The sequence below is a fragment of the Oryctolagus cuniculus genome, chromosome 12 (assembly GCF_964237555.1).
Source record: "Oryctolagus cuniculus chromosome 12, mOryCun1.1, whole genome shotgun sequence".
Lineage (NCBI taxonomy): Eukaryota > Metazoa > Chordata > Mammalia > Lagomorpha > Leporidae > Oryctolagus > Oryctolagus cuniculus.
The window spans coordinates 109,077,625-109,101,693 of NC_091443.1; the positions used below are offsets into that span (position 1 = coordinate 109,077,625).

General features: G+C 65.7%; 3 protein-coding genes across 20 annotated transcripts in view; 2 read left to right on the top strand and 1 right to left on the bottom strand.

Moving 5' to 3' along the window:
• The window catches only part of EDC3 (enhancer of mRNA decapping 3), a 128,324-nt gene extending 113,113 nt beyond the window's left edge, over positions 1-15,211 (top strand). For all 5 annotated transcript variants that reach the window (XM_070054668.1, XM_070054669.1, XM_070054670.1 and 2 more), the window contains 4 exons: positions 809-1,144; positions 11,175-11,328; positions 12,548-12,765; positions 13,839-15,211. In XM_070054668.1, the coding sequence (XP_069910769.1) occupies positions 809-1,144; positions 11,175-11,328; positions 12,548-12,765; positions 13,839-14,173 (1,043 nt within the window). In that variant the 3' untranslated portion in view covers positions 14,174-15,211. The remainder of the gene's footprint in view (positions 1-808; positions 1,145-11,174; positions 11,329-12,547; positions 12,766-13,838) is intronic.
• Positions 15,212-15,394: 183 nt separating this feature from the next.
• Positions 15,395-23,444, bottom strand: CLK3 (CDC like kinase 3). 14 transcript variants are annotated; one of them, XM_051834626.2, is made up of 14 exons: positions 23,327-23,414; positions 20,872-21,042; positions 20,394-20,550; positions 20,097-20,313; positions 18,627-18,723; positions 18,321-18,387; positions 17,407-17,523; positions 17,008-17,174; positions 16,606-16,700; positions 16,391-16,520; positions 16,229-16,311; positions 16,045-16,124; positions 15,879-15,969; positions 15,395-15,800 (listed from the first exon to the last, which is right to left on the bottom strand). In XM_051834626.2, exons 3-14 carry the CDS (start codon positions 20,543-20,545, stop codon positions 15,624-15,626), a joined length of 1,473 nt encoding a protein of 490 aa, XP_051690586.1. In that variant the 5' UTR covers positions 20,546-20,550; positions 20,872-21,042; positions 23,327-23,414; the 3' UTR covers positions 15,395-15,623. The 14 variants fall into 14 exon arrangements, with proteins under 14 accessions (XP_051690586.1, XP_051690582.1, XP_069910773.1 ...); XM_051834622.2 differs by having other exon boundaries at positions 17,008-17,183; XM_070054672.1 differs by having other exon boundaries at positions 20,394-20,545; positions 23,327-23,408.
• Positions 21,693-23,472, top strand: LOC127487809 (proline-rich protein 2-like). The gene is made up of 3 exons (XM_051834551.1): positions 21,693-21,789; positions 22,456-23,190; positions 23,267-23,472. Exons 1-3 carry the CDS (start codon positions 21,693-21,695, stop codon positions 23,470-23,472), a joined length of 1,038 nt encoding a protein of 345 aa, XP_051690511.1.
• Positions 23,473-24,069: the final 597 nt, after the last annotated feature.

Genomic DNA, 24,069 nt, shown 5'->3' on the forward strand with positions numbered 1-24,069 from the left:
CCTGTCTGAGCGACGCAGGAGGCCAGCCAGTGGAGAAGGAATGCCTTCATGGGCGTAGACACAGCGGAGGCTCGTGCGCACAGGGCTACTCTCAGGGTAGCCAGGTGCCATCAGAGCATGCATTTGGTTCAGGATTCTCTAGGAATGGTTGGCGTGGAGAATTCTCTGGGTACTTCTGCCATGGCTGCGGCAGTGGTTGTTGTCTGAGATGTGGTCGCCAGACACGGAGTGGGGCTGGGTGCCCGTGTTCACTGTGTCTGGATGTGGTCGCCACAGGGTTGGCTCAGTGCGGCCTGTGCCATTGTGTGCTGCTCAGAAACTGCTTACCTGGAAGAGAGACGACATGGGCCAGAGGGTCTGGACAGGGTTCTGCATCAGAATGCCGGTGTAGAGTTGTACACGTACGCTCGGGTCAGGGTCTGAAATCTCTGGTCTGAGCCAGAGATTCCTTCTTGCTGGGGTCAAGCCTGAGATCAGATTACCCTCATCCGTTTACGGGGAGGTCACTGTGGATTGAAGCCCAGAGGCAGAGGGTTCGGCCACCAAGTAGACTCGCCCTGTGGGCCCTGGCGCTGGGGTTTTGGGCCTTTATCCAGGGGCCTCTTTCTTGTAAGCAGCTGACAGACCTTCCGACTGGGAGTGCCTGCCCGTGAGGAGACTGCTCCGTGCATGCCCCTGCCCTTCCACGCTTCATGCTAACCGCCACTGCCAGCGTCCTCGTGGAGGCAGAGCCCATGGGGACTTCCTGGATTTCCTGGCTGACCACCTGCCCCACTGGGCGCTGACCACGGTCACTGTTTCCCTCCAGGGTCGTCCAGCAGCCGGCACCCAAACCAGGCAACTCCAAAGAAAAGCGGTTTAAAGAACGGGCAGATGAAGAGTAAAGACGACGAGTGCTTCGGGGACGACATCGAGGAGATCCCGGACACGGATTTTGACTTTGAGGGCAACCTGGCCCTCTTCGACAAGGCGGCCGTCTTCGAGGAGATCGAGACCTACGAGAGGCGCAGCGGCGCCCGTTCCCGGGGCCTCCCCAGCGAGAGGCCTGCACGGTACCGGCACGACGAGAACATCCTGGAGTCGGAGCCCATCGTGTACCGGCGGATCACCGTGCCCCACAGCGGGAGCAAGGAGTTCTACACGGGTGAGTGCGCCAGGCCCGTGCCTGCTGGCCCCCTGCCCTTTGCTCTCCTGCCTGGAACAGAAAGGCCCAGTTTCTGAGGCAAAATCTTGCTCTGGCTGTCAGCCAGCTGGGTGGGTGGCTCAGGGTCATCTGTCCAGGGGCTTGTGGCCAGCCCGGCACTGCTGCGCCGTGGAGGGGCAGCCTCTCCGCCTGTCTGGTGCCGTCCTCTGCTTACTGGGGGAAAGCGCGGGCTGACTGGGTTGAAGCAGGCAGGTCTGTGTTCACTTGGCTTCCCTGTTACTGCCCGATCATCTCACTGACGCTCCACTCTGTTCCTGGCCCTTGCTGGTGTGAAAGAGAGGGCCTTCGTAAAAGACTTTGTTCACTGTGCTGTCTCCTGCCAGCTGTGGCCATTGAGAGGTGTCAGTTCTAGTCTCTGTCCCTGAGAGCTGCGCCTTGGTGGGTAGTGGAGGGCGCCCCGTGTGACGATCACCATGTGTGGCAACCTCGTTGGGTTACCTCACTCATGGAAGTTTCTAGAACTTTTCTTCAGATGTTCACATCTGAAGCAGATGAAGGTAGCCATTAGGGAGGTGTCTGCCTCGTCTCAGCCCGGAACCCTTTTCCCTGAAACACGTTGTGAACTAGACTTCTTGGAGTCTGGGTTACTGAAGGATCCTGGGAGCTGAAGGGGAGGCCGTAGTCATTCTAGTAAGCAGAGAAGGAACTGAGTGTATGTTTGTTTTGGTTTGCTGTTTGGAGTGTAGGAAATAAAATCTTTTCCTATTATTCATTTGAAAGGCAGAGTGAGAGAGAGGGATAAACGGGGGGGGGGGGGGGCCTTGTCCATCTGCTGGTTCACTCCTCAAATGGCCCTCGTGCAGCCTGGATCTCCATCATGGTCTGTCACGTGGGTGGCAGGGACCCAAATACTTGGGCCATCCTCCACTACCTTCCCATTAGTAGGTGCACTAGTGGGGAGTTGGATCAGAAGTGGAGCACCTGGGACCTGAACCAGCACTGTGGTGTGGGATGCCGGGGTCGCAGTCAGTGGTTTAACCTGTGGTGCTCTAGAGCCAGCCCCGGGATAAAGTCTGGAATGCTGGTGGCTGTAGCAGGGAGAATTGTACTTGGAGGAAACGCGGGTCTGGCTTTTCTGTAGGCTGCAGTAGAGCGCTCTTGTGCCTGGCTTTGCTGGGTGTGGATGCTTCTGCGTGCCTTCCCCGGGAAGAAACAGGCAGGCTGCGGCCGAGACAGCCCCAGCTGGATCCCCTCCGCCTTCGCGGGCACTCTCGGGGCACACTCTCGTGGGCCTGTCCCCTGACGCGTGTCGTCTCCTTAAGCAGCAGCGCTGCAGCGACTTGATTTTACCCCTGTGTGAAGGCAGGCAGCCTCCCTGCGTCAGGCGTGATTTAAATGGCTGGTTTTCACCTTTCCAAGGCAGTTACCAGCCGTTAGGGCTGGTGCCACTGCCTGATCTGCCGACAGCCTGCTGCTTCGAGTGCCCTCACAAGGAAACCAGCTGCCCCTGCTGCCACTGGGTTGTCCCTGACGTGTCCACGCTGCAGGAGTTCCCGAGCCGCGGGCAGTCACGTCTGTGTGGAGTGCAGTAGCTGGAAGGCTGCGAACAGCAGTGAGGATCGGGAGAGGCTCTCGGTCTGACAGCCTGAGACATGTAGGCACAGAGGTGGAGACGCCCACTGCGCTGCTGCTTCCTGACCCCCACCCGACCCGCCCAGCTGCTTTTGGTTTTAGTAACAACTGAGCACTTCTTGTGAGGGAGGCAGTTTTCCTAGCGTTGCCGTCCATTGGCATACTCCCAAGTGCGAGTGCTGGGCCTTGGCCAACCGGTATGGCCGCGTGAGGTATACAGCACGCAGTTGCACTGAGCTGGAGCCGTCCGGTTTCGCCTGCTTCTTAACAGGTCAGGAGTGGAAACAGCCCTTTGCCAGGCAGCCCTGGTGAGCCGCTTCCCCTGCAGCTGGTTTCTGTCTCCGCAGACAGCCCTTGGGCAGTGCGCCGTGTGCCGTGGTGCCGTGGTGGGCAGGGCTCCGGTAGCACAGAGCTGGGTCTGCTGTCCAGATGTGAGGATCGGACAAGGACAAACACCCCAGGCCAGGGAGGGTTGGTGTTCGGTTGCGTGGTCCCCAGGTGGTTTTCTCATTTTACAGACGAGGGCAGAAAGGGAAAGTCTGCCTCAAACCCTCCCCGACCCCGTCTCCCCTTCTCTCTGGACGGTGGCGGCACCAGGGGAGGGAGAAGTGGGGGGAAGGGCAGCTTGGTAGCAGAGTAGCCTACAGTCTCCTGTGTCATGCTGACTTAGGAGGGGACCAGTTTAGGTCAGTGATTCTCGGGGGTGTCTGAATCGCTCCCCAGCGAGCCCTAGTAGCATCCGTGTCCGGGAACACCCAGTGCTTGGTTTGCTGCCCGTTGGTGGTGGCGTGGGCCAAGGTTCCGGCAGCTTGCTCCCCTTCCTGCCAGGTGGGGTCCGCAGTAGGTGGTGCCCGTGTTTTCCCTGCACTGTGTGGGTCAGGGCAGTGCTCATGGCGGAAAATGCGTTCAGGAAGCAGCTGAGTTCAGCCCTTGGTAACCCAGGCCTCCTTCTCTGCAAAGCCCCTTGGAGTCCATGGTAGGGCTGCCGTCCGCAGCAGCCACAGGTGGTCAGATGTTCCTCCAGCTCAAACCTGCCCGCTGCGTCATGGTGACCACCAGTCACCCCGGACTGACCAGGCCTGTCTGGGTCCTGATTGAAGACAGACTGTGCACACGGCTGAGTGTGTTGGGTGTGTGTAAAATGCTGGGTGTGCGTGAGGTCTCCAGAGAGCAGTCTCCACGCAGCGCTCAGAGTATTTGCCACGGGAAGACAGTCTTTGCCCGCAAGTTGTCCAGTGGACTGGGAGGTTGCCGGATGACTTCTGTGCCCAGGGACAAGTGTGCAGTCAGAGCTGGGGAGTGCCTGTGGCGGAGCCCAGCAGGCAGAGGAAGGGGATTCTCCTGGGTGGGCTTGGCAGGAGCCGGTGAGTGGTGTGAACAGAGGGCTCTGTGAGAGCTTGGTCCTAAGCTCGCTGGCCGGGATAGAAAGCAGCTCTGGACCACAGCACGGAGGGCCTTGTGTGCTCATCCTGTGCTTGTCCCACGGCCATGACAAACAGCTGAGGATTTTGGATGGGAAAGTTGGCAGAGCCCAGAGGAAGCAGGTGGTGGAGTTGCCGAGGTGAGGAGCTGTGAAGTCGGGGCTGGGGTGCGCCCAGTGGTGTGGGCGCTCCGTGCTAGTCAGTGAGACAGAATGCCAGCTTGCAGAGTTAGCAGTAAGTATTTGACCTCAGATGTGGACTGCAGGTGAGGTGGCCTTTCGCAGAATTCCTGCTGTGCGCCAGCAGGGGTGTGAATATGCAGACAGCGCCAGTGTGCACATTCAGAGGCCGCAGGAGGGGGCCAAAGGCCTGATTCCCAGGGTGGTGCTGAGCCCCGCCCCTGCTCTGCTGCATTTCCCTGACCTTTCGGAGGGGCGGGTCTGTTGCCCTCCGTGTGTTCTTGGCTGTGTTGACTTAGTGACTTGAACGCTGGTTCCCTGGGCTCTAGTGGTTCTAGTGAGCCCCTCCTTAGGGTGGACTTTCTCTTTCTAACCACTGCGGAGTCCTCTCAGCCCTCAGGTCCCTAGAAGCCCACATGGGGGGTGGCCGGGAGCCGTCTCAGCCTTGCCTGCAGGATGCCAGTCTGCTGAGACTTAGGGAGCAGCTTGCAAAGGAGGAGAGCCAGGACTAGGGCTTCCTGTCCTGTCTTGGAAAGAGCCTGTCAGAGCCTGAGGTGACAGCCCCGTGGGCCAAGCCACAGCTTGTCTGCCTCTGCCTGCTGGCTCGGCCCCGCCCCCGGGGCCAAGGGGTACACAGAAAGAATTCAAGAAGACATCCGGCTTCACACATGGAAGTGACCCCTGGGGCCTTGACCCTGCTGGGCGGGGCCTCCTTCAGCAGCCTCAGTGCACCCCCGGTTCCGCCTTCTCCAGCCATATACCTACCCGGTCCCTGCAGCCCCGCCCCGGCCCCCTGGCCTGTGCGGCCAGGTGAGAGAGTCCTGCCTGTACCCCTGACCCGAGTGCCATGGCTTTTCCCCAGCCAGTTTCTGAGGTCGTGTCCCTGTGGCCACCTCCTGTAGTGACTCGGTTGGTTCTGGGAGCCTCGGGTGCTAGCAGATGCCCTTGTGGAGGAAGAGGACTGTGAGCCTGGGCTCCAGTCACCAGTGGGCAGGTCTCGGGCCTGCCATGGTCACTGGCAGTCTTGACAGTCTTAGGGGTTTTGGGCGGAGCGGTGCTGTTCAGGCAGATTTCTTGGTTGGGCTCTTACCCCAGTCATGAGCTTCCCATGGGGAGTGCCTTGTAGCTAAAGCTTTAGGAGTTTAAGCTCCAACCAAGGGCTGAGGGCCTGCCGCCTGTGCACTGTGGTGTGGAGGGATGTTTTGTTCTGTTTTAGATTTGTTTATTCATTTGAAAGGCCAAGAGACAGATATTCTATCAGCTGGTTCACTCCCCCAGTGGCCGCAATGGCCAGGCCTAGGCCAGGCTGAATCCTGGAGCCTGAAACTCCATCTGGGGTCTCCCATGTGGGCAGAGGGGCCCAAGCACTTGGGCCATCCTCTGCTGCCTTCTCAGGCCATTAGCAGGAAGCTGGATCAGAAGCGGAGCAGCTGGGACTTGAACCCAAGTTCATGTGGGTACCAGTGTCACACATGGTGGCTTAAAGCCTGTGCCGCAACACTGGCCCCTGATAGAGGTTTTGATGAAGCTGCCGGTCGGTTTGGGGATGGTGCTGGTCTCTGCAGCGCCGGCTTTGCTGATAGAGGTGGGTTAATATCCCGAGTGGCAGAGGGGTCAAGTTCAGCTCAGCCCCTGTCAGATTCAGCACCTCCGAGCGGGTGACTCACCGTGCCCTCGCGGGCTTGGCTGTCCATTTCTCCCTGTGGAGTTGCTATTCAGATGCCAGGCGTGCAGTGTGGGGGCCACCTCTCCTCTTCCTTCGCAGGACTTCAAGCCTGGAGGGGACACAGGCGGCCGCTTCTCCTGTGTGAGTCCTGGCCGGAGACTCGACTCTGTCCTCTTCTGGGTCCAGATCCCTCCCTGCAGACCTGCCCCCAGCCGCTCCCACAGGTTCCCTCGCTCCTGACGTCAGCCCTGTGCGGTCTTCCTGCCCTGTGAGCTCACCTTGCACAACGCAAGCCAGGCCCTGCCCACTGCTCTACGCAGAGCCCTTAGGCTGGCCTCTGGCTCCAGGCAGGGACCTTACCATTGTCTCACGTCCCAGCCCCGGGGGAGCCCTTGCTGTGTGTGGGGTGTGTGTCCCGGGGGAGCCCTTGCTGTCTGTGGTCTTTGCACGCATCGAGCAGGTCGAGAGTGGGACCCCTCGGTCTGCACTTGCACCCTTTGCCCCTGTGCTCAGGTAATGGGTTCGGGCTGCCGGGCACTGTCTGGTGCTCCCGTGGGTCTGGTTTTGGGCCAGCAAGGTAGGGGCCCGTGCTGTGTTCTTCCTCTGCACACTGCTGTGGAGCACACTGGGAAACTCCTAACTCCTTTAGACTAGCGGCTGAAGGGGCCACACCTTGTGTGTGTGTGCAGGGGACCACTCTGTGTCGCCTGCACAGATCAGCCACACATACTCAGTGGGGCATGGATCGCACTGCACCACCACACTGTGGGAAACCTATACCAGACATCAGAGTGTCTAACACACAGCCTTCTGCGCTGCTGTCCTGTTGTCTCAGGGCTGCCTTTTTTTTTTTTTTTTTGTCAGACAGTGAGCGAGACAGAGAGAAAGGTCTTCTTCTTTTCGTTGGTTCACCCCCCAAATGGCCGCCACAGCCAGCACTGCACCGATCCGAAGCCAGGAGCCAGGTGCCTCCTCCTGGTCTCCCACGTGGGTGCAGGGGCCAAGGACCTGGGCCATCCTCCACTGCCTTCCCGGGCCACAGCAGAGAGCTGGCCTGGAAGAGGGGCAACTGGGACAGAATCCAGCGCCCCAACCGGGACTAGAACCCGGGGAGCTGGCGCCACAGGCGGAGGATTAGCCTAGTGAGCCGCGGCGCCGGCCAGGGCTGTATTTCCAATCAGCTGCTGTGCGTTGCAGGTGTTAAATATCTTTCTTTTAACATAGAAAAGTCCCACTGGCCTGGTTGTCTTTCTTGATCTTGTGGAGTCCAGGCCGGTTGACCTGCAGATTGTTCCTGGTTTGGTTTATGCGAACATGCCTTCAGGATTGGGGTGGGGCCCTGCAGGGCGTGTGCCCCGTCAGTCTGTCCCTGCCCAGGGCCGAGTCTGATTGCTGGGGAAGGCGCTGTCCACCAGCCCTCCGTGCTGCAGAGAGAGTTGTGCCCTGAGGACTGGTCAGCTGGCGGCTCACGTGCTCCCCCACCCCCGCCGGGTCCAGAACTCCTCCGGTGGAGGAATGAGGCGCAGGGTCAGTCAGGAGCACCCTAGCCACACCCACCTGGGTCCTGACAGGACGCCCAGAGCGGGCCTGGAGTCTGCCTGCGGGCGTCCTTCCTGTCCACTCCTGAGCCCCCACACGCTGAGGGCACTGGGGGGGGGGGCACCTGCGCACACGGAGCTTACAGGCTGGGGAGAGGAGGGGCGGCGGCAGTGTCTTCAGCCCAGGGGAGGGAGCAGCCGGCAGGCTGTGGGAAGAGGGCAGCCAGCAGGAAGCTGGGTGTTGGGGCAGGGAGTCTGGGACGTGGTGGGCGCAGGTGGTGAGGCCAAGGGCTGCACGAGGTGCCAGTGGTGTGACGGCGGCTCCTTCTTCAGGGATGCACTTGACACCTGGCTGCATTTGGGGTGACTGCAGCCGTGTTCACACGGCGGCCTGGGGCTGTGTGTGTGTGTACACTGCATCCAGGCTGTGTCCCACGAGGAACCCGGGTGGCAGTGCCTGCCACAGAGCACTGTGGATCCCTCCTGCTGGAGGTTGCGTCCCGTCCTCGGGGAGAAGAGGGGACACGCAGCCTTTCCTGCGGAGGGCCCTGTCCAGGGAGGACCGAGCTCCGTCAAAGCAGACACTTGGCAGGGAAGCCCCTGGGACAGAGAAAGGAGAGTGCGGGGAGGGGGAGGCGTGGGCCCCTCGGGAGGGGAGGCTGCAGGCAGTCTTCTCTCAGAGGGGACCCTGCCTTCCCCAATCTGGTCTCAGGACACTTTCGGGAGGGCCCCAGTTCCAGTGCGGACACTGGCAGGCTTTGCCCCTGCACTGCCAAGCGGGCTCCTGGCACTCTTCGTGGGAGCTGAGTGCACCCCTCTGCCTGTCTCCAAGAAGCCAGTCTGACTGGCCAGACTTGGTCAGTGTCTGCAAGGAATGCGTGTGGTGCTGGCCTGTTGCTCGCCGAGCAGCTGCCTTGTGCTCACACGGCATTCCCAGCCTTATCTTTCCCTCGGCTGCAGGAATACGCCGGCCACTGCCGTGCCTCGGCCCGGCCCAGATCAGCGAGGGTGTGCTCGGAGGCGGGCCCCCTTGACCGGCACGGGCAGTGCTGTGCCCTGACGTGGCTGTGGGGGGAAGGCTGGCTCAAAGTGCTGCTGCCTGCTGCGGGGGAGCGCTCAGCCGGAGACGGGCGGGGCGGGCCCAGGACTCGCTGCCCGGAGCCTGTGCAGGTGCGCCAGGCAGGACTGAGCGGACATGGGGCCGAGGGGGGCCCTGGCTTGTGGGACTGCACACAGGGCGCGGGAGGGGCAGGTGGGTACACAGGGTGTGGGAGGGGCAGGTGGGTGCACACAGGGTGTGGGAGGGGCAGGTGGTGCACACAGGGCGCGGGAGGGGCAGGTGGGTACACAGGGTGTGGGAGGGGCAGGTGGGTGCACACAGGGCGCGGGAGGGGCAGGTGGTGCACACAGGGCGCGGGAGGGGCAGGTGGGTGCACACAGGGCGTGGGAGGGGCAGGTGGTGTACACAGGGCGTGGGAGGGGCAGGTGGGTACACACAGGGCGCGGGAGGGGCAGGTGGGTGCACACAGGGCGCGGGAGGGGCAGGTGGGTACACACAGGGTGCGGGAGGGGCAGGTGGTGTACACAGGGCGCGGGAGGGGCAGGTGGTGTACACAGGGCGTGGGAGGGGCAGGTGGGTACACAGGGCGCGGGAGGGGCAGGTGGTGCACACAGGGTGCGGGAGGGGCAGGTGGTGTACACAGGGTGCGGGAGGGGCAGGTGGGTACACACAGGGCGTGGGAGGGGCAAGTGGGTACACAGGGCGCGGGAGGGGCAGGTGGTGTACACAGGGTGCGGGAGGGGCAGGTGGTGTACACACAGGGCGTGGGAGGGGCAGGTGGTGTACACACAGGGCACGGGAGGGGCAGGTGGTGTACACAGGGCGCGGGAGGGGCAGGTGGGTGCACACAGGGCGCGGGAGGGGCAGGTGGTGCACACAGGGCGCGGGAGGGGCAGGTGGGTGCACACAGGGCGCGGGAGGGGCAGGTGGTGTACACAGGGCGCGGGAGGGGCAGGTGGGTGCACACGGGGCGTGGGAGGGGCAGGTGGTGTACACGGGGCGCGGGAGGGGCAGGTGGGTACACACAGGGCGCGGGAGGGGCAGGTGGGTGCACACAGGGTGCGGGAGGGGCAGGTGGTGTACACAGGGTGCCTGAGGGGCAGGTGGTGTACACAGGGTGCGGGAGGGGCAGGTGGTGTACACAGGGTGCCTGAGGGGCAGGTGGTGTACACAGGGTGCGGGAGGGGCAGGTGGGTGCACACAGGGTGTGGGAGGGCAGGTGGTGCACACGGGGTGGGAGGAGCAGGTGGTGCACACAGGGTGTGGGAGGGCAGGTGGGTACACAGGGTGCGGGAGGGCAGGTGGGTGACTTGCCAGGCAGCTCGGGACTCTTGAGACCCGCGTCAGTCTTGCTCGCTGCTCTTGGGTTCTGTGCTCTGCTGACTTGTGCGTCTGAAGCAGGCCATGCACGTGGCTCTTTGAGCAGCTGTTCCACGGAACCGGGCTGCAGCCTCAGCACTGCCAGCTGCTGGGTCGCCGAGACGGGCCTTTCAGACGAGATGGGGCGCGTTCGGGGTGGTGTGGCCGTAGACGAGACTGGCCTTTCAGAGGCGCGGCGCCTCCGCCCAGAAGACAGCCGGCAGGATGGTGTGTGTTTGGGTGCACTGGGCGTTGTTTCTGTCCTTGTCTCGTGCATTATCCGGCCTTCCCCTGAGAACAGACCTGGTGCTGTGGCCGGGTCGATGACTTCCCTGAGCGTTTGTGCTTTGGAGTCAGGCCAGACCAGAAATGGCGCCAGGTCTGTGGGCCTTACGTGGGGTGTGCTCACCTCTGATAGCTGGAGCCGCAAGGGGGTCCCTGCATGGAGGGCCCCCCCGCCCCGTTGCTGAGGCCCGGTCTGTCCTCACCAGATGGAAACGGCTGGGTGTGGCCCAGTGTGACTTGCTCCTGAGCTGTGCCCCCCGGGGCGCCCTGGACAGCCCCTCCTGCTGCTGGGCCCTGCAGACCCCTGTGGGGACTCCGGCCGCTGTGGACTCGCTCTGAGCCAGGGGAGCCAGGTGCTCGCCATGCTGTTGCCTCAGACTGGGCCTTGCCCCGCCTCTGGAAAGGGGTCTTCATTGGCCTTAAATGAAAAACACAGCTGGTCTCCAGGTAGCTCGGATGTCCCCTCCGGTGTGTTCCTTCCTGTGGTGTGAGGGACAGACACAGGTTCTTTGAGGAAGCAAGTGGCCAGCTGGGTTTCTGCAGCAGAGGGGCCGACGGGGCCGTGGAGGTGGCAGGAAAGGCCCACGGCAGCACGGCCGCACCTGCTTCGGGAGAGGCGTGCCGTCTTGCAGGGGTCAGCAGGCCGCCCTCAGGCCTGTGCTGGCCCCCACCTGGCAGCGCCCTTTGCCTCCCGGCCCAGCTGTCGTGGGCTGAGGCTGAACTGCTGCTTGGGCTCCACAGGGGCGGAGCCTGCTGCATCCGGGGGGGGGGAGGGGAGGGCCGGGTGGTCTGAAGGTGTCGCCAGGTGCAGGATCCTGGGGAGAGGGCGCCCGTGTTGGGACCTGCTTCCCTGGAGTCTGCCCCCTCCCTCACCTCCTCCTGTGCTGCAGACTCTGGCCTGGTCGTCCCCAGCGTTTCCTACGAGCTGCACAAAAAGCTCCTGGCGGTGGCCGAGAAGCACGGACTGACCCTGGAGCGGAGGCTGGAGGTGACGGGCGTGTGCGCCAGTCAGATGGCACTGACCCTTCTCGGAGGACCCAACAGGTAGCACCTCTTGTCTGGCCGGGGCTGCATGGCGGGGCTGGGGTGTGCATTCAGACGCGCAGTTAGGGATCCCGAGTTAAATGTGTCACTGCTTCCAGGGCACCGAGGGCTGTTACCCACAAAACTGCACCCTGGGGTGCGTGCCCGCCGGCCTGTCTGCGGGGTGTATTTGGGAAGGGCATGGTTACAGAGCTCCCGTTTGGCTACACAGCATCTGCCACCTTGCCTTTGGAAGGCTGCTGAGTGACTGTCCCCGTTCCGCCCTAAGCAGGGACCTCCTGCCCGCCAGCCGGGTGCTGCCGGAGGCGACACAGTTGCAGGCTGACCCTGCACAGCTCGCTCGGCCTCTGAGAGCGGGCGGCTCTCCGCCTCGAATGGCAGGAGGCTGGAGGTGACCGCTTCTCCACGGCAGCTGCCGCCTCTGGTCACACCGGTGCGGCGCTGTGTGTCCGCTGCTGCGAGCTGCCCTCTGGTAGCCACGGCACCCGTGGAAACAGAAGCTGGTGCTCCGTGACGTGTGCTCAGGAGGGGGAACCTGGAGCGGCATGAGCACGGGGCAGCCGTCCTGAGTCGGGTGGGCTGAGCTGCGCTTGCGTGCCGGCCCCTGCCTCCCGTGGCGGGGCGCAGTCCAGCCCCAGCCCCTGCTGGAGCAGCTGCGAGTGGTGGCTGATGGCTCAGTGCTCGGCTTCCTGCCATTCACGTGGATGAGTTCTGGCTTCTGGCCCAAGCCTGGCCCAGCCCTGGCTGTTTCAGGCGTTTGGGGAGTGAACAGGGGATGGAAGACCTCTGTCTGCCCCCTTCCTTCTCTCTCCCTCCCTCTGCCTTTCAAATTAGTGACTCCCCGCCCCTAAAGCACGGTCTAAATCGGCACTGACTGGGAGTTAGAGTTGAGGAAAGGGAGGGTCAGTGCGGGCAGAGCCGGCCCAGGGGAGGTGAGGTTGAGCTGGGCTCCAGGAGACAGCTGTCAGGGCAGGGCCACTGAGTGCCAGTGAGCTGGGGAGAGCGGGCAGGTGCAGGCGCGCTGGGGCGGAGCATGAAGGCTGTGGGGGCGGGGGACTGTTGGCCAGGCGGGGTGCAGACCGAGTGAGCCACAGCAGGTACCCGTCCCGGCAGCAAGGTGGCATTGGGGTCACGTAGCCTGCAGGGGGGCCCAGGCCTTGTGAGCCGCGGCTGGGGTACCGGCGAGGCTGCAGCTGGCACTGCTTCCATTCCATTCTAGGTTGAACCCCAAAAACGTTCACCAGAGGCCCACGGTGGCGCTGCTGTGTGGGCCGCACGTGAAGGGGGCTCAGGGGATAAGCTGTGGCCGGCACCTGGCCAACCACGACGTGCAGGTCATCCTCTTCTTGCCCAACTTCGTCAAGATGCTGGAGTCCATCACCAACGAGCTGTCTCTCTTCAGCAAGACCCAGGGCCAGCAAGTGTCCAGCCTTAAAGGTGGGTGCGCCCTCTGCCCGGGCTGGGAGAGCTGCCGCTTCCTTGGCGGTCAGCTGGTCTGTTGGCGCCGCCCAGCGGCTGCTGGTGGAAAGGCAGCAATGTGTGGCCAGCCCTCTGGGGGAAGTGCCCTGTGCCACAGCCCTGCTTCCTGCTCTCACGGCTGCCGTGGACAGCTCCAGGCCCGTTGATTTCACGGGTACTTATGGAGTAGCCACTGCTGATGCCAGGGCTATGGCCACAGATGTTTAAAATCCATTCTTCCAGGGAGCTTCCGTCCTCTTACATCCTGGTCAGGAAGCAGGAATCCGTGACACATTCGGCCAGGTGGCAGGAGGAGTGTTGGGTGGGGGGCAGGAGTCCCCAGGGCCTAGGGTTTGGCTCTGCATGAGGAAGTGGCGGGACGAGACCCCCTGGCCGCCACAGTGCCGGACAGGAGCCTGCAGGAGTGCAGAGGTGTTAACAGGGACCTGGTGGGAGAGATGTGGGGAGGCGGCCCCGGGCTGTTTCCAAATCCATCTTGAAGATGGAGCCAGCAGACGGCGGGCTGAGGGGCTGGGATTCAGGATGGCTCCGTGGGTCATGGCCTGAGTCACCGAGGTGCTGTCTCAGCCGGGGCGGGGGCTGGGACCGGTGGGCTGTGCAGGTGGGGGCTTGCTGGCAGTGTGGATCTGGAGCCCCGGTGGACAGAAACATTGAGGCCGCGCTGAGATGCCCCCAGGGGAGGGTGGAGGAGTGGAAGGCCAGGCTGTGGGTGGAGAAATCGGGGAATCCAGGCCCGGCCGCGCGGGCTGGCAGGAGCGGTCAGTGCCGGAGGGGAGCTGCGGTCAGCTGTGGCTGCAGGGGGCACAGCTCAGAGTTGAGTGTGAGGAGCAGTCTGGGGGGCATCGTGGGGCAGGAGGACTGGAGGAAGGGTGTGGTCAAGCAGGACCAGTCCCGGGCAGGCCTCTGGGCGCACACGGGACTCCCTGCGGGGGCAGCTGAGGCGTCTCCAGGCCAGCCTTCCAAGGGCATGGGCGGTGCCTGGAGAGCAGGCGGTGCACTGCGGCCCTGTCAGCGGCGCTGTCTCCCTGCAGACCTCCCCAGCAGCCCCGTGGACCTGGTCATCAACTGTCTGGATTGCCCCGAGAGCGCCTTCCTGCGGGATCAGCCCTGGTACAAGGCCGCTGTGGCCTGGGCCAACCAGAACCGCGCGCCGGTGCTCAGCATAGACCCGCCCGTGCACGAGGTCGAACGGGGCATCGACGCCAAGTGGTCCCTGGCCCTCGGCCTGCCCCTGCCGCTGGGCGAGCACGCGGGCCGCGTCTACCTGTGCGACATCGGCATCCCCCAGCAGGTCTTCCAGGAGGTGGGCATCAGCTACCACTCGCCCTTTGGCTGCAAGTTTGTCATCCCCCTGCACTCCGCCTAGCGGCCCCGCCGCCCACCCGCCGCCGAACGCCTTAAGGATGGGAAGCTTCTGGGACCCTGTCCAGGTCTCTGGGGTTTGGAGCTGGCCCGCCTCGGCCAGGGCGTGTGGCCGCTCTGCGCCTGGCCCCTGTGCTGGGCCCTGTTTACAGACACGGGTAGCGGTCAGGCTGGGCTGGGCCCTGTACCCCTGTACCCCTGTCAGTGCTTGTGCTCTGCCTTCCCGCTCCTGGCCACACAGCCCCCCTCTGGCCAGGGAGCCGCCGCGTGGCCGCCACCCTCCCCTAGCCTCACCCCAGGTTTCCTGCTGAATCCCGCAGGACTTCCCCTCCTTCCCACTCCGGCTCTGAGAGGCAGGGGAGGGGTGGCATCCTGGGGCACCCGAGGGTGTTACTGTTGAACCACAGTGCCCGCCCACAGGCAGGGTGCAGCTTTCATGTTCAGTGTTGGGGAGGCCCCTGGGGGAGCCTGGTGCTGAGCCAGAGGAGGCTCCCTGGTGCTTCTGTCCTAGGCCGCCCCCTCCCTGCCCACGTGTGAGCCCATTTTGCCCTCCCGTCCCACAGCAGGGGGCACACCCCTGCCTGCGCTGCTCGCGGCTCCTCCAACCCCGTACAGCTGTCCGTGCCAGACAGGTGCCCTGTGTCGGAGGTTCTGGGGGAGCTGGCCGGAGGGGGCCTGTCCCGGACCCCTGCCCTGGAGCCCCAGCAAGACCCTTGGCAAAGGACGCGGCCTGAGAGGCTTGCTTCTGCCCTGTGCGGTCACTGGCTGTGGGTGGGAGTTCAGCTGTTTGCGCCTTTTCCCCGGGAACAGACCAGCAGGCAGGAGGGCGGGCCCCTCCTCTCCTCCCTCGTGAAGGTTCAGGCAGTGCCAAGGACTTGGCTTTGGGGCTGAGTGGCTCTCAGCCAGGCCGTGACCCTGGGGTGGGCAGCAGGTTCTGGCCTGTGGTGGACATGGCCTGGCTCAGGACTGCCCCCTGCAGGAAGCTGCCTCCTGAGGGGCACTGGGAGTGTGTCCAGCGTGACAATAAAGCTGAGTGACAGTGTGGTGACTGCTCCGGTGTCTGGCCTCTGCCCCACAGATGCCCGGCCCCCCCCCCCCCCCCCAGGTGGTGATGCTGGCTGGCCGGCCGGCCCAGCGCACACTCAGCTCTGCACAGCCGAACTGCTGAGAAAGACTTTATTCTTAGGGGAAGGGAGCCTGGAGATGGACACACTGGTACCAGGGGTTACAAACAGTAAGAAACACTTTATTATAACTTTACAACATATAAATAGCTTGGGTCCGGTCTGTGCTTTCTGGCAGCTGGGCACCAAGTCCCGCCCCCAGGCTCCTGCCTGCCTTCACAGTGCACTGTTCATTGGGTGGCTCTGGCCCACTGGGTGGCCTTGCGGGAGAGGCGGGAAAGGAGCCAGCAGCCCAGTCCCACCGCGTCTCCCCGTGCGGGCCTGCGCCTGTCATCTGCTGGGGTTGCGGCTGGTGTGGAAGGAGCGCTCCTCGGGGGTCAGGCCGCTGAAGAAGGGGTGGAGCAGGGCCTCGGCCAGTGTGATGCGCTGGGCGGGGTCGAACTCCAGCATCCGCCGCATCAGGTCGAACAGCTGCACGTGCTCCAGGGAGTCCTGCAGCATGTAGCTCTGCGCGGGGACACGGGCGTCAGGGGGAGGGAGGCGGCCACGGCCACGGTGTCCGCGCGGGCCAGGGAGGAAGCTGACCTTGAGAGGCTTGCAGTTCTCCTTCACGTAGCGGCCGTCGGAGCTGTTCTCGTCCCAGACCAGGCCTCCTTTGTAGAAGTACTTCTGCTTCCTGACAACGGGGCAGGGGTCAGGCAGAGGCGCGGGCTGGCCCCCCCCCCCCGCAGCGGTGGCTGCAGCTCCGTACCGGGTCCGGTGGATCATGTGGGGTGGGATGGGCCCCAGGATCTTCTCCATCATCACCAGGTGCTCACGGTTCTCGTGGGTCTGCAGGAAGCCAGAGAAAACGTGGGTCAGTTCCTGCCTCGGCCCGCCGGGGTGAGGAGGCGTGGGCGCGGCCGCACAGGGCCCCGGGGCTGTGCCAGGGTTACCTGGAAGAGCGTGAAGCCCCGGTAGTACTCAAAGAGGATGCAGCCGATGCTCCAGACGTCACAGGGCTGCGCCCAGCCCAGCTCTGGAAAACAAGAGGTGCCGGGCCGTGAGAGCCACCCCAGCCTAGAGGTCCCTGGGCAAGGCCCGGGGCGGTCACTCACCAAGGATCACCTCTGGTGGCCGGTAGTGCCGGGTGGCCACGATGGTGGTGTGGTGCTCGTGATCGAAGGTGGCGCTGCCGAAGTCGGCCACCCGGATGCTGGTGTTCTTCACCGCCTTCTCCTCACAGCTCTGCAAGGCAAGGCAGCCGGCCGGTCCCGAGCCGGGCCCAGCGTGGCCCAGCCCTGGCCGGGCCTCGCCGTGCACCCACCAGTACCTTGTGCTCGTTGTAGAGGGTCTCAAACTCGGAGTTGACGAACAGGATGTTCTCTGGCTTCAGGTCGGTGTGGGTCAGCTGGTTCTCGTGCAGAACTGCGAGGGCAGGCAGCACTGAGCCCCGCCAGCCCTGCATCCCCCCGGCTCCCTCCCCAGGGCGCTCAAGCCCTGCAGCCTGTCACCCACAGCCACAGCCGCTCAGGCTCCGGAGGCTGCCGGGGGCCTGCCGGGGACGCTCTGCCCCCAGCATCTGGGGCCCAAGGCTCCCTCCGGCACTCGAGACCCCACACCGGCGGAGTGCTCTCCACCAGCACCCTCTGTCCACAGTAGATGGGCCCAAGGCCGTGGGGGCAGGCATCCCTCTCCCCCCCACGTGCAGGTGGGGGCCGGCAGGGACACTCACAGCGCAGGGCGTGGCAGAGCTGGTAGGCCATGTGCCGCACGTGGGGCAGGGGGTACGGCTGGAAGTTGTTCTCCTTCAGGAACTCGAAGGTGTTCTTGCCCAGCAGCTCGAAGGCGATGCACATGTGACCGTGGAAGTTGAACCAGTCCGACATCAGCACGCACAGGCTGGGGGAGCAGTGGGGGGCTCAGAATCTGGGCCCCTGTCCCTGGATCCTGCCCCCACTCTCCCAGGACACAGGTGCACATGGACACTCAGCCAGGCAGGGCCCTGTACCAGCCGTCACCCAGACGGTCCTGGTAGGCACAAAGCCACAGGCTCGGTTGCGGAGGGAGAGGATGGGCCCACGGGCCTGCCGCAGCGCCCCCTGGCCTCCCGGCTGCAGCCCCAGGCACTCACAACTTGTTCTCCTTGTCCTTCTCCTTGATCTTCTTGAGCACGTTGATCTCCAGCCGCGCGGCCTCCCGGTACTTGCCCACATTGCGGATGATCTTCAGGGCAACCTGAGACTTCCCCCTGGGCCCAGGAGGGAGGTGCTCGTGAGGAGTGGAGGCCGCCCAAGGCCCTTGTTAACCCCAGGAGGGTCCCCACGGTCCCTGCACTCCACACGCCCCATCCACCCTGCCCCAGGACGTGAGCAGAGAAGGAACCCACTGAGGTGGCTCCCAGGCTGTGCCAGCGAGGGGCAGTGGGGACATGAGCTGGGGAGCCCTGGCCGTGAGGGGTGCTGAGGCCTCAGATGAAGGCGTTTTCTAGAAGGCACCCTGCTCCCCGTGGAGGGGCCCACAGCCTGTCAGCCACCTCACCCCTGCACACAGGCAGTTTAGTGCCCTCAGCTCTGCCGTCTGTCCCTTTGCTCCCAGCCCGAGCCCGAGCCACGTGGCGCCCCAGGAGCTCCAGGGGGAGCTGGCAGCAAAGGGGAGGCTCGCTCTGCGTCACCACTGCTGCAGGCTGGCTCCACGCGTGTGGGGGCCCTGGGGGACGCTGGCACCCAGCTCCACCACTGATGCAGGTGGCCCTGAGCACGGCACTTTGTGGCTAAGGCACAGGAGGGTCCCCAGTACCCGGGGAGCAGCTTCCCCAACCCAGGGCTGCAGGAGAGGATGTGCGGGTCCAGGGCTCGAGGAGGGTCGGCTGGAGCGTGGCACACGGGCCCACTCGCTGGGCGGGGGCAGAGGCGGAGGCAGCCTGCCAGGTGCGGACGCCCAGGGTCTCGGAGCCGTGTGTGCGACAGTTCCCACAGCATCTCCCTGGTCTTGGGTCATCAGCAAGCCCTGACAGAAGCCCGCTGTGGGACCGGCTGTGCCCCTCACCTGGCGTGGTCCAGGCACTCCACCACCTTGCCAAAGGTGCCCTCACCCAGGTTGCCCACGATCTCGTCTAGGAGAGAAGAGAGGCTGGGCGTGAGCGTCCGTGGGGCGGGGGCGCGGCAGCTCCTGCAAGTTCACCGCATTCGAGTTCTCAACAACAGAGGTCTCTCTCAGCTACCCTCAGAGCTGCTATGTGCGGCATTCAGAAATTACTGTGGCCACGGCCACGCGCTAGGCCGCTCTGGGCAGCAGAGGCTGGTCTAACAGGGGGTAGGAAGTAGAGGTAAAGTTTACGAAAGGTGGCTGTACATCGCTCCTGCAGCCAATCGCCGATCCGGCACACCAGGTGGCCCTCCTTGTCATCTTCCACACTCCGGCTGCTGCGCTTACTGCTCTGTTGGCTTCTCTGCATGCACCGCCCCCCGAAACGCCATCCGACCAATCGCATGGTAGGCGGTTCCGATTGACAGATTGAGGTGTCAGTCAAAGGCAGAGGTGGAGACGGTGAGGAGCCGGTGGGTTGGTTGGTTGGATTTTCCAGATCCCAGCATTTCATAAGGCACACAGCATATATAACGATAGGGATATTGCAAGGGACACGTCAAGACACAAACTGACTTCAAAAACAGAAAAGTAAAAACAGCTACAGGTATGTAAAGAGACTCGGACATTAAATAGGAAGAGCGCCTTGGGAGAGCCGGCGCAGAAGCCGCCGCCGCCGCCGCCGCGGGGCCGGCCCAGGAGCCTCAGCCCCGGCCGGCTCTGCCCTCCCAGGCCTCCCGCAGCGGCTCTGGTCTGAGCTGAAGACGCAGCAGAAACGGCGCATCCCGACCAGATCCCGACCGCAGCTGCAGAGCCCGCCGGCTCGCCTGCCTCCGGCCTGCACGCGCCCGACAGCCGCCCCTCAGGGCCGGCTGCTACCTGCCCCAGTTGGCACCCCGGCCACAGCCACGTCGCTACCACAGCCAGGCCTGGCAGGGACTCCTGCCACCAGCCTCGAGCAGGACCCGGGCCTGGGCCCCTACTGCGACGGCCCCCACGGGCCCATGCCAGCGCTGCCCTGGCACCTGCGCCCGTCACAAGCCTCACACCGAGGGCACCAGAGAGAGAAGCAGAGTCGCAGACCCACGCTGCCCTCCTGTGGCAGTGCGCACAGGCCACGCCGCACTCGCCGACCGAGTCCACTTGAACCCACGCAGAGCAGAGAGAGCAGGGCCAGCTCACACAGCCCGGCAGGAGGCAGCCCAGAGGGCCAGCGAGCGCACTCCGCGGCTCTGCCCCCAGGCTCGGGCGCGGGGCACCGTCCAGGCGAGGAGCGCTGGTCCGGTCCCTGGCGGGCAGCCCGCACCCTGCCACCAGACGAGGCCTGGGGCGGGACTGCCTCCTGCCCCTCCACACAGTGCCCGCCCCTCCCTCTGGAGGCCGGAAGTTTACAGACGACTGCCAGGTGGGCATTTGAGGCCCAGGCCTCTGGGGACTGGCCACACGGCTGACACCACACACAGCAACCTTGCCGGCACCCCAGAAGGGTCCCGGGCAGCTTCCCCACGGGGCCTGTGTCCAGAGCAGCAGGGACAGAGGTCAGGGATCCACCAACGCCGGAGCCAAAGTCCCCCTAGTTGCCACTGTCAGGTCAGGAGAGAGAGGAGCGGCGCCCTGGACAACACACTCGCACACACGCGTGCCGGGCTGGCAGTACTCACCCACACCAGCCAGCCCGAGAAGCCTACAGAGAGAGAGGCCTGGAGCCCCAGCCGGCGCACTCTGGCCACCACTCACCGAGGAGGCGCTGCTACAAGACCTGGTGCGGCGCTTGTGGCAGTGGTGGGCATGCCTGCGGGGCCGGTAGGGCGCCCTGTCGCGGGACCGCCGCCGGTGCCGGGAGCGCGAGGGTCCATAGCAGTCCTGGCCGAAGGAGGGGCTCCGCTCCTCGCAGCGGTAGGCGGCGCCGTCCTGGTGCTCCCGGTACCTCCGCTCGTAGGGCAGGCGGTCGTGGCTGCCGGGGGGCACGGGACGGCGGTCAGGGGGGCCTGGGCCCGGCTCCCCACGCCCCTGGGGAGTGCGGGCGCCCCTCACCTTCTGGAGCGGGATCTGCGGGGGGGCGGCTCCCTGCGGGACGGGTAGTGCAGTCTCCGGTCGCGCTCCCGGCTGTAGGACCTCCGCCTCTTCCATCGGTAGCTCAGGTACGGGTCTGGCTCGGGGGAGCGGTACCGCTTACAGTGGTGCATCTAGGCTGGGACACAGAGCGGCCGCTAGGCACAGCTGCCCCCCGGAGAGGCCCGCTGTTGTCGGGCGGCCCCTCCCAGGGTTTGTGAGGTGAAGAACTCTGAGGTCACACAGGCCCCGGGCAGCAAAGGGAGACGCCCTCCCCTACCAGGCCGGGGCTGGCGGGCACGGGCGCTGGGGACCCTGTGCTCGGCTCCTGTGCCCTGGACAGAGGAGCCAGGGACTGAGCCGGAGCAGGTGGCCTGCCGCACACCCGGGACCCCTCAGAGGACGCGGCGCACGGGGCCCCGAGGGGCTGGGGCTGTGGCCTAGCAGGTAAAGCCACCACCTGCAGTGCCGGCGTCTCAAATGGGCGCCAGCTGGAGTCCCTGCTGCTCCACTTCCGGTCCAGCTCCCTGCTAATGGCCCAGGAAAGGCAGCGGAAGAGGGCCCGGGTGCTTGGGAGACCCGGAAGCAGCTCCTGGCTCCTGGGTTCAGCCTGGCCGGCTGTGGTGACCACCTGGGGAGTGAACCAGCAAATGCAAGTTCTCTGTCTTTCCCTCTAACTCTTTCAAATAAATAAAACGTAGAAATCAGGACGAAACAAATGCCCGACCCTGCCCAAGGGCTTAGCCAGGCCGGCCGGCCCACACTGCGTCCTCACAGCATCTGCGTCTCTCGCACCCTCCCCACGCCCGCAGGGCCACCTTTTCCCAAGGGTGCACAGCACGGCCCTGCTCTGGCACCCGCTCCTGCTGCACGGGGAGGCGGCCAGGGCCCCGCACTCCCTGTTCCGTGGGGACTGCCATCCCCACAGGCAGCCACAGACGCCAGGCCCAGCCTTTGCCTGGCCAGAGCTGGCTTCGTCACCGACAGCCCAGGGCCCGCCTGCCCAGGCATATTCTGGACAAATCCACGGAGGCTGGGTCTGCCAGGAGCAGAGCAGGACCGGAGACGGATCTGCCTCCCCCGGCCACCTCTGCCCACCGCAAGTCACCTGCAGATAGGCGCGGCCCGGCCTCCCCTGTTTTGACAGCAGCTGACGAACGCTTCACTGTTTCCCGCAATTACCGGGGTCAGGTGCCCACGCCAGGGACGGAAGGCAGAGTCTGGTCTCCCATTAACTGACCAGAGGACGCGGCCTGCCAGGGCACTGGCCCTCCCACAGGCATGTGCGGTCCTGCCTCCGCGTCCACACGCCGGCGCTGGGGGACACAGCTCCGCTCAGGCCAGGCCAAAGACTCTATCCTGCCCAACAGCCCCCCGCGTACTCGCTCACGGGGCTGGGAGAGCACGGCCGCGGAGCTGGCCGAGTGACGAACCCGCGTGACACGGAGCGGGGACGGCCACAGGCTCCGGGAGGGCCACGGCCCGCACGCAGGCACAAACGCAGCTCTTCACAACACCGCCAGCTCCAGGCACCCCGCGAGGGCCTCGGGACAGGGGAGCTCCGGCTGGGAGCCCCGAGTGAGCCCCTGCACTGCACACCCCGCGCCAGGCCACGGCCCCGCGCCTGGGACAGGGAGATAAGCAGGCGCCACTGGCGGGGCCGGCGTCTTGGGGCACGGGGTAGGCTGTCATCTGCGGTGCCGGCATCGCCTACCGGAGCGCAGGACCCGCACCCAGCTCCCTGCCACGCGCCCGGGTAGGCCGCAGACGAGGGCCCGAGTGCTTGGACCCCTGCCAGACACACAGGAGACCTGGGTGGAGCTCCCGGCTCCCACCTGGCCCCAACCTGGCTGTTGCGGCACTGGGGAACGAACCACTGGACGGAAGCGCCCTCCCTCCCTCCCTCCCTTCCCTCTGTCACTCTGCCTTTCAAGTAAACAAATCCTAAAAGGAAAACAATCACCGCCCGTCCGACAGGTTCTGGGCAGGTGGACTCTAGAAGCCCCATGGGCCAGCCGGGGCTCTCGGCCTGCTCCCCACCCAGCGCCAGCCGGCCGGGACCCCAGCAGCCGGCGAGGCTCGGCGGTGCACGACGAGGGCAGAGGCCAGGGGACGCCAGCGCCTTCTGGGGCCGGCCCGCCCGGCGTCTCGCGCGCTGCTCCTGGCTGGAGCCTGGGCCGCCAGCAGCGCGCCAGCCGGGCACGGCCGCCCCAGCGCCCCAGGGTTATTTTTGGCTGGCGCGGCCCCACCGCTGCAACCTCAAACCTGCCGCGGCTACCGGCGCAGCCGCTCCTCCCCCTCAAGGGCACGGAGGAGCGGAGCTGGAGGAGCGCCAACTGCGCCTGGACGGGGGCCGGGCCCCGGCGGCTCCCACCCCCGCGCCCGGCCCCGGGCACAGCCGAGCCCCGGGCGTGCGGGCTGTCAGCGCGGCCCCGCAGCACGGGCGGGGGCCTGCGGTGTCCGCTCGCGTCCCTTCCCGGGGTCTCCGAGCCCCGGCCCCGGGAACCGGCGCCCAGGCGGACCCCCGAGGGGCAGAAGGAAAAGCCAGCCCGGGCCAGAATCAAACTCCTGGCCGCGAGGGGCCGAGGGGCCTCGAGCCGCGGGGAGCGGCGGGGCCCGCGAGTCTTTCCAGGCTACCCCACGCCGGACCCCGGCCCCGTTCAGCGGGCAGGCTCGGGGGGCCTCGGGGGCCGCCTGCGCTCCGCCTCCAACACGGCGGGGTCCGGAGGTCGGGGTCTGCAGCGACCGCCCTCCGGGGGGAAGCAGCAGCGGGTCAGGGGTGAGAGGTCGGGGCCGCAGAGGTGCAGGAGAGGGAGCGGGTCGAGACCGAGCGCGGACCCCCGGGCCCGCCCCAGCGCCGCCGTCCGCCGACTCACCCCCCGCCGCCGCCGCCGCGGGCCCCGGCCCACACTCACCGTCTCCCAGGCTCCGGCTGCGTCTAGGCCCCACTCCCCGCTCCGAGCGCCTCTTCCGCTTCCGGCTCCGGCCTCCGCCCGCGCCGCCCCGCCCCTCGCGCGACGCAGGCGCCGTCGGCGCCGGCTCCGCGCCCCGGCCTCTCTAGGCGCCCGACTCGAAGGCTCTGGGGCACCCGCCTTCTCGGTCCGGCGGGCGGGCCGCGCCCGCTCCCGCGGGTTCCGGGCGGCCTGAGGGGCGCTGCGGCCGCGGTCCGCCCCCGCCGTGTCGCGGTGCACGTAGCACCCTGGGCCCGGCGCGGGGCCCTGCCGTCCCGCAGCCCCCCGCGCTCGAGTGAGGCGGCAAGCGACACCTTGGTCGCTCGGCGGGCGCAGGGTTCAAAAGCTCGACCGTGCGTGTCGTTTTGGGGAGCCAACTGGAGGGTCGGGGCTGGGGGGGGGGTCCCCGTCCCTGGAGCCCCTGGCCGCCAGCCGGTTCTGTTGCTCCGTCGAGAGGCCCCGCCACGGCTGCTTTGGCGGAGCCCGAGTGTCCCGCGCCGGGTCGGGGCAGGTCATGAGGCCCCATTTTCCAGATGGGAACGCCGAGGCCGGGGCCCTGCGCGAGACGGCCCCCCGCCCCGCCTCATGAGCGCGCGCGCGCCCCGACGGCTCTTGCGGGGGTCCCCATCGCCCCACGCCGCGCCGGGGCCGGGGGCGTCCCGCCAAGCCCCGCCCCGCCCCCCCACCCCCGGCTGGTCAGGCCCGGG

Coding starts and splice junctions, on each gene's coding strand:
- CLK3 (XM_051834623.1), bottom strand. CDS start 20,545: ATGCACCACTGTAAGCGGTACCGCTCCCCCGAGCCAGACCCGTACCTG. Junction 17,184..17,406: donor AAGGACAAGGAGAACAAGTT/GTGAGTGCCTGG, acceptor AGCCCCCCACTG/CTCCCCCAGCCTGTGCGTGC. Junction 15,801..15,878: donor AGAACTGCAAGCCTCTCAAG/GTCAGCTTCCTC, acceptor GTCCCCGCGCAG/AGCTACATGCTGCAGGACTC.
- LOC127487809 (XM_051834551.1), top strand. CDS start 21,693: ATGTGCGGTCCTGCCTCCGCGTCCACACGCCGGCGCTGGGGGACACAG. Junction 21,790..22,455: donor CCTGCCCAACAGCCCCCCGC/GTACTCGCTCAC, acceptor CTCCCCACCCAG/CGCCAGCCGGCCGGGACCCC. Junction 23,191..23,266: donor GAAGCAGCAGCGGGTCAGGG/GTGAGAGGTCGG, acceptor GGCCCGCCCCAG/CGCCGCCGTCCGCCGACTCA.